Here is a 13,365-nt window from a genome sequence, read left to right on the forward strand (position 1 = left end):
CGTCGTATAAGGTCGTTTTCTCTCAGATCGAATTACTCCACCTTGACTGTAACCAAGGCAGATGCTGTTGATCTTGTAGAAGTAGGGATCTACCCAGTAGGGTAGTATTGGAATACTTATACGCACCAGATCACTGTCAAACCTGCTTCCGACTGCCTACATGAAGACCTGCAGCATCACCAGCTGAAAGACTCGACAAATCCAGCAAGGCGTGTGCAGATCAGACCTCTGAATGGTGCCCTGATCTCACTCTTTGATTATGCAGCGGACTCTACGGAGTCCGTCATCACCCTCATGGCTGCCCTGCTTCCAGCTGAAGGCATCTCGGGAATTGAAACGCCGTATACAGACGGCTGCATCAAATACCGCGTGTTCTAGATCACCCTGCCCAGGCGGGAATGCATGCAGTGGACCGTGTGACGAAATATGGCTGATAGCTTGACCAAACTGGGCGTGCTTTGACTGAGATTACTAGATCCCAGTTACCGAAATCCTCCGGTTTTTCTACTTCTAGAATGCATACGAGATCGTGACAGGTGACAGGTCAACAACATGACAGGTAAGACCGACATCAGAGCCTCGATCCGGGTATTGTAACACAAACCCCCACGAGAGCTTCATTGGGTCCGCAAGCCTCTGTATGGGGCCCAATCTCTCAAAAGTCCAGCCAAACATCAGCATCCACATCTGTTGAGCTGTAGAAACGTCTATGTATAGAAGGTGATCGGCAGCCCAGATGTGGCTAGACTGTGACATGACCCCCTTGCGGCGATCCTCCCCACACTTGCGCTTATTTCCCGAGTCAACGCTCAGAGACAACTTGACGGCAGGTTGTCCTCCCTACAGCGGGACCCTTGGGGAAGGACAAATGGCACCTTCGGAGAGTTGTTTAAGTGGCCACGAAGCAACAGATGCCGCGCTATTTAGCTAAGACATCGTACGTTCAAGCCCTCCCGTCGCCCCGTCCCGTCTATCCGTAGCTAGTGGCTTAGCCTGCAGCGTTGACGACGTGTTGACCGCTGAAAGAGGGCAAAGCGTACGATGGTGTAGAGGTTGCGTTGTTGTGGTACGACGAACCATGGCGAGCTGAGCAGGGCTTATTTACAATGCAGTCCCTTCAGTTCCTTTCTCAAACCTGCTTTTACTTCTCTCCACTGGTCTTGCTTAGCACAGCTAAACAAGGAGACTACAAGATATGCATAACCGCCCTGATGATCATCAGGGATGCATCAATAATAGGTAATATCATGACCTTGGCTCTCTCCTTGTGCAAACTCTATTCTAGACCGCGCTGGAATGTGGTGGCTGTTGATGATTCTGGTGTAACTACCTGACGCCCCCTTTGCGTAAATGGCTGATTTTGCCAAGAAAAGGCTGGAAACTTCGAATACTGTCCCAATCTGGCAACTATACGAGGAAGCGTGTCTTTCGATTGGTCAGACTGCGACTTGGCCCGAGACCCTCCATAGAACATACAACGAACTGCCGTAAGCAGCCAGTTTGAGACACGCAGCCAGCTCAAGAGAGGGCCAATGGGACAACGTCGTTGAGAGCGTGTTTATTCTTGAGAGAAAGGAGGAAACTATCACAATGAGGAAATACTCCGCAAGCCAATCGTGAGGGACCCAACAGTGATGAGAGAGAAAAAACTCTGTGATGCGGGAACTGGGAGCGGCAAGACAGACGGATACCTTGGAAGCAATTGCCGCGGCAAAGACGATCGGCACTTTTAAAGGGTGAGCAGCCGAGTTTGTCTGCCTCGCCCAGCCATTCAACTCGAGCGTATTACCTCTCCATCTGTCAGAGAGAGATTCAGTCCATCCTTCTCCTTGCCTCAGTTCAGTCGGTCAATGCAACCATGTCCAAAACATCCGTCGACAAGCTCCTGAGGATCCCCCAGTCTCTGCGAGACTCCATCTCGCGCACCAGGGTGGACTATCGTCATCTCGGTAACTGTGGGCTCAGGGTGTCCAATCCCATCCTGGGAGGGTTGCACATTGGAAACTCTCGTTGGCTTCCGTGGGTGCTCAACGAGGAAGAGGTGAGTTTTACCCGGGTCCGTGGTGTTGGAAAGGATGCGTGTGGCTGATGGAGGGGTGCATGATAGGCTATGCCGATACTCAAGGCAGCGTACGACCGTGGGATAAACACGGTAAGTTGGGACTTTTGCTTGTTGGGTGTTTGCTGACTGGTGATAGTGGGATACGGCCAATGTCTACTCCAATGGAGAGTCTGAAAAGGTCATTGCCAAGGCTCTGAGGAAATACAACATCCCACGCAGCAAGGTCACCCTCATGACCAAGTGCTATCGGGTTGTGTGTGACTCGGAGAACTTTGACCCTGGCTCGGGAGTCACGATGCATCATGAGCTCGCGGACAAGAGCAAAGACTACGTTAACCAGTGGGGTACGTGACTCGCGACGAACTTTGGACTTGTTCACTGACCAGCTTCAGGTTTATCACGGGCAGCCATCTTCAACGCTGTGGAAGCCTCACTTGAGCGTCTTGGGACACATTACATCGACATCTTTCAGATCCACCGCTTTGATCCCACTGTGCCCATAGCTGAGACCATGAGTGCTCTGAACGATCTGGTCAAAGCGGGCATGGTGCGGTATCTCGGTGCAAGCTCCATGTGGACGTATCAATTCGCAGCCATGCAGAATCTAGCCCATGCCAAAGGGTGGACCAAGTTTGTCTCGATGCAAAACCACTATAACCTCATCTACCGTGAAGAAGAGCGAGAGATGATTCGGTATTGCAACGATATAGGTGTTGGTCTTATTCCCGTGAGTCACCTCCCACCTCCTTCATGATAATCATTCTAATGGGTCAGTGGGCCCCTCTTGCATCTGGAAGACTGGCACGCAGACCAAGCCAACAGTCTGTGTCAATACGTGCATCCAACAGTAGAAACGGCTCCATCTACGAAGCGGATGACTGCAACACAGACAAGATCGTTTCAAGGGTGGAAGAGATTGCCGTCAAGCGAAACTGGCCAATGAGCCATGTCGCCCTCGCTTGGCTGAACAAGAGGGTCACGGCTCCTATTATTGGCTTCAGCACTGTTCAGCGCATAGAGGAAGCTTTAGCCGCTGTGGGTAAGGAGCTTAGTGAGGATGAGGAGAGGTATCTAGAGGAACTATATGTTCCTCGGCATATTCAGGGTCATTCTTGAGGCACACTAATTCGTCGGCTTGGTGGTTGGACTGTAATCATTTGATTTTCTTTGTCTTTCTACGCGGTATGAATAACCGAGGTGGTTCGATTCATGCCAGGGATATGCATAACTTGGCATATTCCTGGTCATTTTCCCTAGCAGGGAGTCTTCTTGTTACTGTGCGAAGGAGTGTAGAAGTTTCTTAGGGGGTATTCTTGTCGATAGTTCAGGTAGCACGGGTTCAGCGTTGTAAGAAGGCACAAATTGGCATGCATAGTTCAAAGACACCAATGGAACATGTACGTGCGATACTTTATGAGTCAGCATTTTGACATCATATAATTGACAATGAGGTTGGAATAGCTTCTCCCTTGAACTCCACGTCATCTAAAACACCTCCCAATGCGTATCGAGATCGCTGATTCCAAGGTATGTGATTGGAGCAATGTAACTTGGCGCTCTCTCTTCTCTCCTAGACCGGTTGTATCCGAAAAGGTCATCTTAGATATTGCCATAGAAAATACGAGGTAAGATATTGCACCATCAAAAAGGAAAGCAGGGAGAATGACGCCCCAGATGCAGAAAGTCTTTCCCGGTGGCAACCATCCAGTGACTCAAAATACCTGTTCGATTATTAACCACATCCGTAAAATCTACAATGCAGCCAAATGTCTTCGCCGACCCTTCTTGCATCTACTACCGAGGATATGCGCAGACCAACAAGCAAACCCTGTTTCACCATCCGGGCTCATGGAAGCAGTAGCATCGGCCTAGAACGTCACGGAACATATCCACGTGAAATTCTGCGTCTGGCGGTCTACCTTGTGTCTTTCCGGCTCTTGTCTCAGATGCAACAACGTGGGGGCCGGTGGCTTGACGGGAGATATTCAGGGCTGAGTTCGAGAATTAGGATCGCTTGGAGTAGATTATTGTGGCTTAAGCCTTGCCAGGGAGGGCCAAGATTGGTTCCCTTCTCGCTTGAGGATTGCCATCTCCGATCGGGTTCTCTCCCGTTATGCAGGGTCTCAGTACTTGTCGAGTCAGATGAGTCGTTTCTCTTCCCCAGATACTGACAGTGCTAGACACGGGCTAGTTACTTCTAGTCAGTTTATTACGGTAGGTGAGCACAGCCACTAATGACGTCTTTTTTGTGTGTACCGTCTACCCTATGAGGCTGGAATGTGTCAAGAGGGAATGTCGTAGACTGCGCACCTGTCACCGTGATCGTTCAAGCCTGTGCGCGCCAATCCACATTATTTACCATTCTGGATCTTGTGAATAATCATCTCGTATATGATCCAATAATTAAATGGCCTCAGCGGTATACGAAACGCAAGGGATGAGCGCGAGAGAGGGACCAGAACTGGCTTACCACAACGCCCAACGCAGCACAGGCATCTCATCCAGATTCAGCGATGAGCATTTCATCCATTTTTTCAAAGGGAGAACAAAAAAACAATGCAATCATTTTCGCATGCGGCCTTCGTCTCCTACTGAGAGTACAAACAGCGCCTATTTTGGACTCATCATGCTGTTCATCAGAGGTGCCCACAAAGCGTCAGACTCGTAAACCCGCCATTTCCTAACCATGAAGAACTTCTCTAGAAAAAATACTAAAGCTTTATATGTGCCCTCACAATTTTGATGAATCCTTCGTTTTTCTTTTACGTCCTTGCTGCTAATGCTGTGTGCATGTCTCCTCGTTCTTTCAACCCATCTTATAGTCGCAGTCAATTAATATCAGCTTGAAGAGTGTTTCGAGTTCGGACAATGATACAAAACGAAAAACTTCGGCCGTCTTTTGTGGCTGGTCTTTTATATCTTTGCCTCTAAATGCTCTTATGGCCATCTGTGACAGAATCAGAGGCTCACTCTTAGACAAAAGAGGGCAATTGTCAACCTTGCGCACTGTCATCGCCAAGTAGATAGCCTCATCATAGTTCCTCATGTCCAACAGAGCAAGAATTGGAAACCAGCAGGAGCCACGTGCTATACTTTTATTTCGGATCGCCGCTATAGCCACTAACGTCAGCTACCAAGCTCGCCCAGGCTGCATGCGAGATGAAATGCTGCAGAAGAGCTCAGTTGAAGCTTGGAGTGAGTCGCAAGGCAGATTTAGCGCCAACAGGGTATATCTTCCATTTCAGTTGATGTATTAATTCATGCTGCGCCTGAGTTGACGTAGAGTGTCATCCTCATCTTCGATCTTCCTCTTTTAGCTCGCCTTTGTTCATCATGGAGGTCGCAATCGCTAATTATGGTATTGAACTGGCCTGGGAAGTCGACAAACTCGCAGGCTTTGGGCAAGATGAAGGAGTACATCAAAGAGCTGAATGAGGGCAGCGCTGGAAGCTGGGACTCGGACAAGACGGAGAACCTGCATAACCGTCGGCCTAGACTGCAACGCGTTGCTGATCTTGTCGGCATTGCCATTTCAATGGTTACCATGTGTGCATACCGACTTTCTTTTTCTTTCAAGTGCTAACAAGAGAAGCCTCAAGAGACAGACGCCCAAGGATCAAAACATCCTAGTCGTCGCCCAGCTCTTTATATTTCGAGACCAGCTGAGGGCCGACAACGTAAAGATGTTTCAGCCCGTTATCTCGAATCCATCGGCCCTGCAGAGCTAGTCTGCGACGATGTTGACCTATGGTTGCCTCCCGCACAGTCCGACCAAATCGCCAGGATCACAGGACGCACCCACATCTCGAAAGCGCTGGTATCAGACTCCTCGCTACATGAAAGCAACTTTTTCTTTGAAGCTTTGGTCAGTGAGGCCGCTTGTTGGCCCTTTGATGCCCCTCCTTGAGCAATGGCAATTAACAACCATGCGCAGGGTGGCCGCTTCTTGATCCATCAAATGTTGCCCGCCTGCAAGATCTATCAACTCGTTCAACATGCTGGTCTCGACGTTGCCACAGTGAGTGTCAAAGAGCCATTTTACTGCAAAGGTTTATTTCCACAAACACCCGCCCCTTCTCCAAAGGCCACGGCTCCCACGAAGGAGCTCAAGTACCGCTTTCGCGACAAGATCAAGTTTAGAAGTACCACTCGTTTGACCAAAGAGGGCTGTGTTGATGTAAACAAGTTGTGGTAGAGAACTTAATTGCGCAAGAAATCGTCAGGGTTGATCCTTCGTACCAGGAGAGAATAAACCCGTTCCGTGGCAGGACTATATCACAGACCTCTCGACGGCCCAATTCTGTATTTTTTTCGTGTGGTACCTGCGAAACACCTAGCTATGCCCTCTTTCTCCAGAGCCTGTCCACTAAAATTCATGGCTAAATCTCTTTGTTCTGAGGGAACATATCACCCGACAAGCTCTCCTAATTGAGAACGAAGGGCATGTTCATGTTGAATAGTAACGCACAGTGTTAACTTGACATAAATTAACGATTAAATTCCGCCTAATTTCTCTCACTAATTCAAGTATATAAGACTTGTCTTCATCTACACGAAAGCCCAATTATCCTCACCTCATGTCGAACATTCATCAGCAGACCCTTCCATCATCATGAATGAACAAGACTACATCAACCTCATGAATGCCATCAACTCCATTATGGGCCCCGAGCCCGAAGACAACATTGGCTCCGGAGTCGTAGAGCTAGCGTCCTTCTACATAGACTTCCCAGAAGCCGAGATGTCCATGAACCTCGAGGACATCACCTGGCCGGCTAAACTGGAAGGTCCAATCTCGTACGATTATCTCATTGAGAAGTACGAGATAGCAGTCAATAAGCTGGAGAAGTATCGCCGAAATATCAACGCATTGCTCGATCATTTGGCCCAGGAAAATGCTACCTTTTCAACTGAGAGCAAGTCTGCGGTGGAGCTGACAGAGAAGCTTACGAAGGAGAAACAGCACGTCCAAAAACTCATCTATGCCATTTATGGGGTTCTGCTCAAGGCCAAAGAGGAGGCGGATGAGGAGGCTATCATTGAGTCGATGAGGAGGATGTCATTGAGTAAAGCTACCTAGGTAGGTCGGGGATAAAGGGGACGTGATAAGGAGAAAGAGGGTGGTTAGTAGGCAAATCATTCTAACCACTGTAAAATAGAAGAAGAAACTAAGAAGAAAAAAATAGAACATGGTCTCCTTTTTTTTTATAATCCAGTGACCTCTTGGTTTTGCACTGTGTTCTCTTTCAAGCTGGTGCCATGTTTTTCGCCTTCGGGGATTAAAAAAGTCTTGTTTAGCTCCCGTGTCTAGACCAGAGCCTTAAACATAGCCGGGCTGTCAGAGAAGAGAGAAAGGTAAAGCTTCCTAGATTATTAATTATTAGTATCTACATTCCTATTCAACTTCGTTAGCAGAGAGTCTTTTTTCTTTATCTCATTAATCTCATTCTCCAGCTTCCATGGACGCAAACGTCCCCTACCCTGCAACAACACGACTCTCTCGCTTGCTTGCTAATTCCGACTTCAGCTGACGGATACGAGCCTTATTTCCGCTTATGGCTTAGTTGGTGACGTAGATCGGGGCTAACCGAGCTAAATGTGGAGACAATACGGGAAATGAGCTGTCACGGTTCCGGTTAATCTATTCATCCGCTCTCGTATTCATCCTGACTTTACATTCCCCTCGCTCTCGATCTTATCACCATCAATCGAACGTTGGAGGGCCCAAGACTCTTCTTGTCGTTTTCGCCTTGCGCTTCATCGATAGGCACAAGGTTCGACACGCCCACGCTCGTTCCGCTGTATCCGACCATCGATTCGAGCTGATGAGCCCCGTTGCTGAAGCGCGCGCTTAGAGCGAGCATCACCAACTCGAGCAAACAACGCCGACGCCGATCACGATCCTGCTCCCGACACTCGCTTGCGACCGACTATCGAGCAACTCCCTTCCTTCAAGACGAACGACCGCCAAGATGAAACCGTTTATGACATTGCTGGCCCTGCTCCTCTCGGCCGTTACAGAGGTGACAGCCGAGAGGATCCTGTCCTCCAATTCGTTGAACAGCTGTCAGCGCCAATCACTCTTTACCGCGAGTCTCTTCAAAGTCACCATTACACCCAACAACTCTATGGCCACCGTCGACCTTTCCGCCTCCGCCTCCGTAGAAGGATATGTCATCTTTGACGTTTCTCTCGATGTTTACGGTTACCGATTCTTCCACGACAAGTTCGATCCTTGCAACGGCGAACTCAAGCTGTCCCAGATGTGCCCCATGACGCCGGGAAACATCGACTCGAAGTTCAATTTTGATCTTGGCAGCGCCCTGGACCGTATCCCAGGAATCGCCTATGGGATTCCTGACCTGGACGCTACCATTCGCGCCTTTATCAACTTGACTGATACTGGCGAGAGTGTTGCTTGTGTAGAGGCTGACTTCGGTACGGGCAAGACGGTTGAGCAGATCTCGGTCAAGTGGGTTACTGCCATCATCATTGGACTTGGCCTTGTTTCGTCTGCCGTCACCTCTCTCCTCGGCTATGGCAATGCGGCCGCGCATTTGGCTGCCAACACGCTCTCTCTGTTTAGCTACTTCCAGGCGCAGGCCATTGTGGGCTTGACCGGCATCCATATGCCTCCGATCGTGGAGGCTTGGACGCAGAACTTCCAGTGGACCATGGGCATCATCAAAATGAGCTGGATGCAAGATATTTTTACGTGGTATCAGCGAGCCACTGGAGGTGCCCCCGCCAGCATCTTTCACTTCCTTGGATCGGCCTCTGTCCAGGTTGCAAAGCGTTCTCTTGACGCCGTCGTGCCTCGAAGCGTCATGCACCATGCGGCTCGCGGTATCGATGGTCTTGTCAAGAGGGGCAACATTGAACTCGCCAGCGGATCCTACATTGTGTATGGCATGCAGCGCGTTGCTTTCCGCTCCAAGATTGAGACGACCAATCTCTTCCTGACCAGCCTCGTCTTCTTCATTTTGACTCTTATCTTTGCGACCATCATTGTCGTCCTCTGCAAGTTTGCGCTTGACTTATGTGTCAAGCAGGCCTGGGTCAAGCGCGATCGCTTCCTCGAGTTCCGAACCGAATGGCGAACCATCCTCAAGGGCATCCTTCTCCGTCTCATTTACATGGGCTTCCCTGGAATTACTATCCTTTCTGTCTGGGAGTTTACTCAGGCTGATTCTCCTGCCCTTGTTCTCCTCGCCGTGTTCTACTTCCTCGGCATGCTTCTCATCCTTGTCACGGCTGCCTTCACCATCATCCGTCTCGCTGCGTTCAAGAACCCAACCTATAGCCTCTTTGCCGACTCCAGTGTCTTGAACAAGTGGGGATTCCTCTACATTCAGTTCCGTGCCTCGGGCTACTACTTCATCGTCCCTCTCATCGCCTACATCTTGGTCAAGGGCTTCTTCATCGCTCTCGGCCAGCACAATGGCGATCTGCAGGCCATCGCCCTCGTCGTCATTGAGGCGGCTCCTATGATCACGAGCACTGTTATGCTGCCCTACATGGACAAGAGCACCAACTCGCTTAACATTGCCATCTACGTCCTCAACTTCCTCAACGCCATCTGTCTCGTCCTCCTCACCAACGTTTTTGGAATGCCGGCTATGGGCCCCTCTGTCACTGGTGTTATTCTGGTCTTGTTCAATGCTGCTTTCTCGTTGATCCTGCTGCTCATAACCATCATCTCGAGTGCCGTCGTCTTCTGGCAGAAGAACCCAGACTCCCGATTCCCCTTCATGGCTGATGACCGAGCATCGTTCATGAAGTCTCAGACTCAGGTTGACACTCTTACCGAGCTGGATGCCCTCGCTGCCACGGCTCGCCTTGATAGGGTGCCCATGCGTTCGTCAGAGGACTTGACACCTCCTCGATTCCCCGCTGATGACATACCTTCGACTTCTTCCATGCGATCGGAGAGCCCGTCGAAGCCTCTCAAGCAGGTTTGAGAGAAGCATCATTGTCAGCAGAGTCTGACTTCTTTTCACCAACTACGCTATAAAGTATGTGGCCCGAAGCGGAGCTACGCTGTGGCACCACTGACCGACCGTCGATCTAGAATACGGACCGGGATACGGCACGACCATCTACATGACATTTTGTATTCCACATAGAGGAAACGGAGTGAATGGAACGGACTAGTATGCAGTAATGAATATGTTCCAGAGGTATCTACCAACCTCTCAAGATATGTCTTGTTCCCTCGTCAATGTCAACGGAGTGTGGTTTGTTGCCTCGTCAACTGGCACTCATTGCCAAGTACCTTGTCGTGTCTCGCCATTACCAGTTGAACCCATCTGCTTTGAGGTCCTTGACCACGTCCTTGGCCACAAGCCTCTCAATGGCGACACCGGGATGGTAACCATCCATCCACAGCTAGTTCATCGTCAGCATTCTCTCGCTTAATGTGATTGCTGTGACTTACACAAGACACTCCGTCTGGGTTAATGCAGAGTGCATCAGGCGCACCATAGGCCGTAGGGTTCTTGACTGCCTTGTTGAATGCGCGTGATGTGTCGACAAGTGTGATTTTTGCTTGACGGTTGGTCTTCTTGAACGCGCGAAGCTTGGAAGTTATGTGCCCGTTAAAGAGCCCGATGGCAGAGATGAGACGAGAGGTGTTTTCCTCTCCTTGGTTAAACATGGTCGGCGTCAAGTTGGTTGCTTATCAGGGGGTTAGACGAGCAGACTTTACTCCAAGTTGATGACTTACGTGGAACGCTCAGCAAGACGAATCTGCGTAATCCAGAGTCGTAGAGCACTTGAAGCAGCTCAAAGTACCTCGTCACTGAAGCTTCCATGATATCAGTCACGTTGGGTGCCCAATGGCTGTTTCCTACGTCATTGACTCCCATCCACACGCCGGCGAGGGTATTCGAAGCCTTCCAAGGCGCATAGTCTGGTCGCTTAGCCAAGTTGTTAACGAACAGATCTACCTGATCCTCCATGCTGTGGACCGTCGGCTGATAAGGCGTGACGATGTCAGCATCAACAGTCGCTCCGCCATATGCAAAGTTGTATGCCAGGACGAGGGAGCTGTTTACTTCAGCTGCCATGCTGCCGACCCAGTTGACGCCGCCTGATGCTGTCCATCCTGGGAAGGGAGGGTTGCCTAGGGGGTTTGAAGATGATGGCTTTTCACCGCTGATGTCAAAGCCGGTTTGAGAATATGAATCACCGCTGGAAATAGTCAGTCTACTGAAGAAATATGGCTTTTGGAGACGGACAAGGTGATCAGATATTTAGGTGAGGCAGCCAAGGCAGGGCTGGCTAGGATAAGAGCCGAAGCGGCGAGGAACACTTTGGTAGCCATTTTGTGGGATAGAATGAACCGATAGAATGAACCTGGTTGATCGATTCCACTATGAGCCTGACCGATGAGATATATAATAGCTACAGGCCTCTATTTAAAACTGCCGAGACACTCAGACAAGGCCATTGCAACGATGCAAATCTATCCACCAATGTTGTCCCGAGCTGTGACCATCTTTTGACTAAAACGTTCTGGGCGGGGATGTTTCCCAGAGTCCGGATAAACATAAACTCAATGTTGATGCGCCAAGAAATGGGGTAAAGGTCAAAAACAGATCCCAAGACCGACAGCTGCTCAATCTAGTTTTTCCGCCGTTATTCAACTGACGATATATCATGACGGATCGACCCAATGAAGCCATGGATGAACAGGTTCCGTCGTTTTAAGCATCATCGGCTGATATATCCCGTCACGATACCCCTCCCTTGGCGGCCCGAACACCCGATGCAACTTTAATTAAGCAGAGACCGGCAAATCCCAATTTGTTGCGGAACGTGCTTCTCCATGTCGATCAGGGAAATGCACCCCGAGCTAGGCAAGGTCTAAACGGAACTAGGGACGAGACTCCAATCCTTGCTATAACAAGATGGGGTATAAATGCCTCAGGGAAGCATTTACTGCAGGAACCAAGTCGCTGGATCTGTACAGTCGCAGAAATGAAACTGAATATTGCCTTGTTTCTTACCCTTTCAGCGGGCCTTTTAGGCGCTGAGGCCCGTCCGAAGGGTCCTAAGAAGGACTTTGTTACTGTCAAGGGTGGCAAGTTTCAGCTGAATGGCAAGGACTTTTACTTTGCTGGGAGCAACGCTTACTACCTCCCCTTCCAGGATGTAAGTTGACTACTCCAATTGATGCATCTTTCTAACAAGCCATAGGACGAAAAGGATGCGTTGCGCGGTCTTACAGCTGCCAAAAAGGCAGGCCTCAACGTCATGCGTACCTGGGGCTTCAACGACAGAAATGCCACGACTGATCCAAACGGTCTTCCCAAGTACGGAGGAGAGGGCGCAGGCGACACAAGCGTCTACTTTCAGACTTGGGAGAATGGCAAGTCCAAGATCAATATCGAGCGGTTTGACAGGGTGGTCAATGCTGCGTCCAAGGCTGGAGTCAAGCTTATTGTGGCTTTGACGAATAATTGGGCTGATTATGGTGGTATGGATGTTTATACTGTTAACCTTGGGGGAAAGTATCATGATGATGTGAGTACTGCTGTTTTAACATTGAAGCCATGCTAATGAGGTTATAGTTCTACCGAGTGCCCAAGATCAAGAACGCTTACAAGCGCTACGTCAAGGCCATGGTGAACCGATACAAGAACTCGCCTGCAATCATGGCCTGGGAATTGGCCAACGAACCTCGCTGCGGCGCTGATGGAGTCCGCAACCTTCCACGGAGCGACAACTGCACACCCAAGCTTCTTTCCGACTGGGTCGACGAGATGAGCGCCTACGTCAAGAGTCTCGACCCAGATCATCTCGTCACTTGGGGTGGTGAAGGTGGCTTTAACCGCGAGTCAGATGATTGGGCTTATAACGGTAGTGACGGCGGTGACTTTGATCACGAAATCGCTCTTCCCAATATCGACTTTGGCGTGTTCCACACTTATCCTGACTGGTGGTCAAAGACTGTCAGCTGGTCTAACCAATGGATCATCGACCACGCCAAATCCGGCGCCAAAGTTGGCAAGCCCGTCGTCCACGAAGAATACGGCTGGTTGACACCCGAGGCCCGCAAGGAGTATCTCAATACTACACGACCAGAGACGAGATTAGAAGTTATCGGAAAGTGGCAAAAGATCCAAGTGGAAACGAAGATGCCGGATATGTACTGGCAATTCGGCTATGGTGGCTTTTCATACGGAAAGAACCACAACGATGGATTCACGATTTATCTTGAAGACAAGGAAGCGAAGCAGCTGGTGTACAAGCATGCCAAGGAGATGAATAAGCTTAACAAGAGGTGAGGCCTCGTGGGG

At 49.8% G+C, this 13,365-nt stretch overlaps 5 protein-coding genes across 5 annotated transcripts; 4 read left to right on the forward strand and 1 right to left on the reverse strand.

Moving 5' to 3' along the window:
- Positions 1-1,858: 1,858 nt before the first annotated feature.
- On the forward strand, positions 1,859-3,178 carry NCS54_00978600 (Hypothetical protein; the record flags this gene model as incomplete). The annotated part of the gene is made up of 5 exons (XM_053155119.1): positions 1,859-2,041; positions 2,108-2,152; positions 2,199-2,406; positions 2,455-2,789; positions 2,837-3,178. 5 exons carry the CDS (start codon positions 1,859-1,861, stop codon positions 3,176-3,178), a joined length of 1,113 nt encoding a protein of 370 aa, XP_053011094.1.
- Positions 3,179-6,674: 3,496 nt separating this feature from the next.
- On the forward strand, positions 6,675-7,142 carry NCS54_00978700 (Hypothetical protein; the record flags this gene model as incomplete). Its single annotated transcript, XM_053155120.1, has 1 exon — positions 6,675-7,142. One exon carries the CDS (start codon positions 6,675-6,677, stop codon positions 7,140-7,142), a length of 468 nt encoding a protein of 155 aa, XP_053011095.1.
- An 892-nt stretch (positions 7,143-8,034) lies between these two features.
- NCS54_00978800 (TRP-N domain-containing protein) lies at positions 8,035-10,023 on the forward strand (the record flags this gene model as incomplete). Its single annotated transcript, XM_053155121.1, has 1 exon — positions 8,035-10,023. The coding sequence occupies one exon, from the start codon at positions 8,035-8,037 to the stop codon at positions 10,021-10,023; it is 1,989 nt and encodes a 662-aa protein (XP_053011096.1).
- A 331-nt stretch (positions 10,024-10,354) lies between these two features.
- On the reverse strand, positions 10,355-11,387 carry NCS54_00978900 (Hypothetical protein; the record flags this gene model as incomplete). The annotated part of the gene is made up of 4 exons (XM_053155122.1): positions 10,355-10,450; positions 10,500-10,738; positions 10,788-11,254; positions 11,302-11,387. 4 exons carry the CDS (start codon positions 11,385-11,387, stop codon positions 10,355-10,357), a joined length of 888 nt encoding a protein of 295 aa, XP_053011097.1.
- A 656-nt stretch (positions 11,388-12,043) lies between these two features.
- On the forward strand, positions 12,044-13,353 carry NCS54_00979000 (Mannan endo-1,4-beta-mannosidase; the record flags this gene model as incomplete). The annotated part of the gene is made up of 3 exons (XM_053155123.1): positions 12,044-12,217; positions 12,263-12,589; positions 12,637-13,353. The coding sequence occupies 3 exons, from the start codon at positions 12,044-12,046 to the stop codon at positions 13,351-13,353; spliced, it is 1,218 nt and encodes a 405-aa protein (XP_053011098.1).
- Positions 13,354-13,365: the final 12 nt, after the last annotated feature.

Source organism: Fusarium falciforme, chromosome 7 (assembly GCF_026873545.1).
Source record: "Fusarium falciforme chromosome 7, complete sequence".
In the NCBI taxonomy this organism is placed as follows: Eukaryota; Fungi; Ascomycota; class Sordariomycetes; order Hypocreales; family Nectriaceae; genus Fusarium; species Fusarium falciforme.